The sequence below is a fragment of the Mustela nigripes genome, chromosome 1, assembly GCF_022355385.1.
Source record: "Mustela nigripes isolate SB6536 chromosome 1, MUSNIG.SB6536, whole genome shotgun sequence".
NCBI lineage: Eukaryota > Metazoa > Chordata > Mammalia > Carnivora > Mustelidae > Mustela > Mustela nigripes.
In genome coordinates, this window is record NC_081557.1 from 12,260,384 (window position 1) to 12,263,342 (window position 2,959).

Genomic DNA, 2,959 nt, shown 5'->3' on the forward strand with positions numbered 1-2,959 from the left:
TATTTTGAGAGGATTGCTTAGTATTATGGATCTTAGACAATATTAGCTGGGTTCAAATCCCAGTTCTACCACCAGATTTGCTAGTTAGGTAAGTAACCTACTTCTTTCAGCCTCAGTTCCATTTAAAGTAAAAGTAGGGGTAATAATAGTATTTGCCTCCCAAAGTTGCTAAATGAGTTAATATATGTGACTAGCTTAGAACAGTTTCCAGATACAAAGTAAGTACTATGTAACTATTTGTTATTATAACAACTAATAAATTGTTATTACATTTCTTGTGTGTCCAAAGCCACAACTCAGGAGTAATAATCTCCAGAGCATTTTTCTTAGTCCCGTGTTGGGCTAACCATACACCCTTTCTACTTCCAAGGTGCCCTGGAAATACATACCTCTACTTTAGGAATATGTTATGATGAACATATATTTTGGATAATAGGTCTCTAGCACGAGGCTAATCTTAAAGGCAGTGTTATATCATTTCCTTCCTTCAATATTAAGGATTTTTAATCCAGTAGAAATGAATGTGATAGATTCCAGAATCAAAAGTGTCTCTTGGGTTGAAGAGGGCTTCTCATATTTATACCCATGGCAGCCATGGTAAGCTGTTAGCTAAGCTGCCACTGGAGGTAAGCACAACTAGATACACCAGATAACATGGATGGACCTCCATGGCTTGGCTGAGTATGCAAAGTCTCTAGGTGAGAATGAAAGTAACTCTTCCATCTCCCCCAGTTCTCCCTTCCCATGAATAAAGCAAAGACATGGATGGTGGTAGGAGATGGGAAACATCAGCCTAAGAGAAAAATAAAGACTGTGACAAAGAGAGAAAACAACTAAAATTTTGCTTCCACCTTTTGAAAAACAATCCTCCTTTTTTAGAGCTCCTGAAAGATGCCAAAATATCACTAAGAATGTGCCAGAAATCATGAAGTTTCCTTCAGGGGCCAGTGGTAATGTGGAACATTACCCAATTAAGAATAGAGCACCCAATTAAGGGCCCTCATGAATTCGAGTAGAGCAGGGTCCCAAATCACTGTATATCTTCAGCTATTATGAACAAGTCAGTGAGAGGTCCCTCAGAGACAGGAAATGTATTTGATGAAGCTTGTTGTATCATATGCCAATGACTTTCTTTTCTTTTCTGTTGATTAAGCTTTTATGTACTTGTAACAGGATTGTTTGCAAGGTATGGCAAGTTAGTGGGAAAGAGTCCTATTGGTTAATCCTATTGGTTTACTGTAATAGTATATACCATAGTGTAGGTGAGCTGAAATGTGCCTTCAGGATCATACTGTATTCCCCTTGTGGCAGCACAGTCAGCAAGGATATTCCAGTGTCCTTCCACATCACTTCTAGATGAAGAGCCTTGCTCAACCCATCCTTCCCCAGCGTTCAGTCAAACTTGTTGTACATGGGCTCCTGCTCTTGACAGAAAGCTGACTGAGACCCTGTTCACAGTTAGCTCCTATGCTAGGGATCAAATAGAATTATCTTGTGTGTGCTTATCTTGTCATAGGTGCCTCTTATGATGATTCCCAAATGATTTTGATGGAGAACATTTCAGAGGTGACTCACTTCATTCTTGTGGGGTTAACAGATGCCCTAGAGTTGCAAGTTCCTTTATTTATGGTCTTCACCATCATTTACTTTATCATTCTGGTTGGGAACATTGGGATGATTGTGTTGATCCTGTTGGACTCTCGTCTCCACACTCCCATGTACTTCTTCCTCAGCAACCTCTCTCTTGTGGACTGTGTTTATGCCTCAGCTGTCACTCCCAAGGTAATTGTGGGGTTTTCCACAGGAGATAAAATCATATCCTACAATGCATGTGCTGCCCAGATGTTCTTCTTTTCAGCCTTTGCCACTATCGAAAGTTTCCTCTTGTCCTCAATGGCCTTTGACCGCCACGCAGCCGTGTGCAAACCCCTACATTACACCACCACCATGACAAGTGCTATGTGTACCTCCCTGGTCACTGGCTCCTACATCTGTGGACTATTACAGTCTTCCATCCATGTTGCCCTCACCTTCCACCTCTCCTTCTGTCACTCCAACATAATTAATCACTTTTTCTGTGACATTCCTCCACTGCTGGCTCTCTCTTGCTCTGATATCCACATAAATGAGATTGTCCTCTTTACATTGGCAGCATTCAATGTCTTTTTCACCCTCTTGGTTATCTTGAACTCTTATCTGCTCATTTTTATTGCTATCCTGAGGATGCGCTCAGCTGAGGGACAGAAGAAGGCTTTCTCCACCTGTGTGTCTCACCTGACCACTGTTTCCATCTTCTATGGGACAATCATCTTCATGTACTTACAGCCAAGTTCTAGTCATTCCATGGACACAGACAAAATGGCATCAGTGTTCTACACTATGGTCATCCCCATGCTAAACCCTTTGGTCTACAGCCTAAGGAACAAAGAGGTCAAGAATGCATTTCAGAAGGTGGTTGGAAAAGCAAAGTCTTCACTAGGTTTAGCCTACTAGTTCAAAAACATGCAGGGTGCCTGGGTGGCTCAGTTGATTAAGCGAATGCCTTCAGCTCAGGTCATGATCCCAGAGTCCTGGGATCGAGTCCCGCATCAGGCTCCCATCTCCATGGGTAATCTGCTTCTCCCTCTGACCTTCTCTTCTTTCATGCTGTCTCTCACTCTCTCAAATAAATAAAAAAGTCTTTTAAAAAAATAACATGCAAACCATGTGATATTTATATTGGACTTCTAGTATCTAAGAATATTTTTGTGAATTTTAATTCTTTCTTGTCTTTCATTTCTCTAAGAAGTTCCCTTCCAAATGAGACTGGTTCTGTTCATGCTTTGGGAATATGAGAGGGTAGGAAAAATTTTGGATATCTTTTTCCAGATGTTGCTTCTATCTTAAAATAAAGATTATAGTCCTGGATACTATAAAATCTTGGACTACCTTGGTCTAAAGAGCTTTGCATATGAATCTC

At 40.8% G+C, this 2,959-nt stretch overlaps 1 protein-coding gene across 1 annotated transcript; it reads left to right on the top strand.

The window, feature by feature from the left end:
• Positions 1–1,539: 1,539 nt before the first annotated feature.
• LOC132009651 (olfactory receptor 5B12-like) lies at positions 1,540–2,493 on the top strand. Its single transcript, XM_059387679.1, has one exon. It carries the CDS (start codon positions 1,540–1,542, stop codon positions 2,491–2,493), a length of 954 nt encoding a protein of 317 aa, XP_059243662.1.
• Positions 2,494–2,959: the final 466 nt, after the last annotated feature.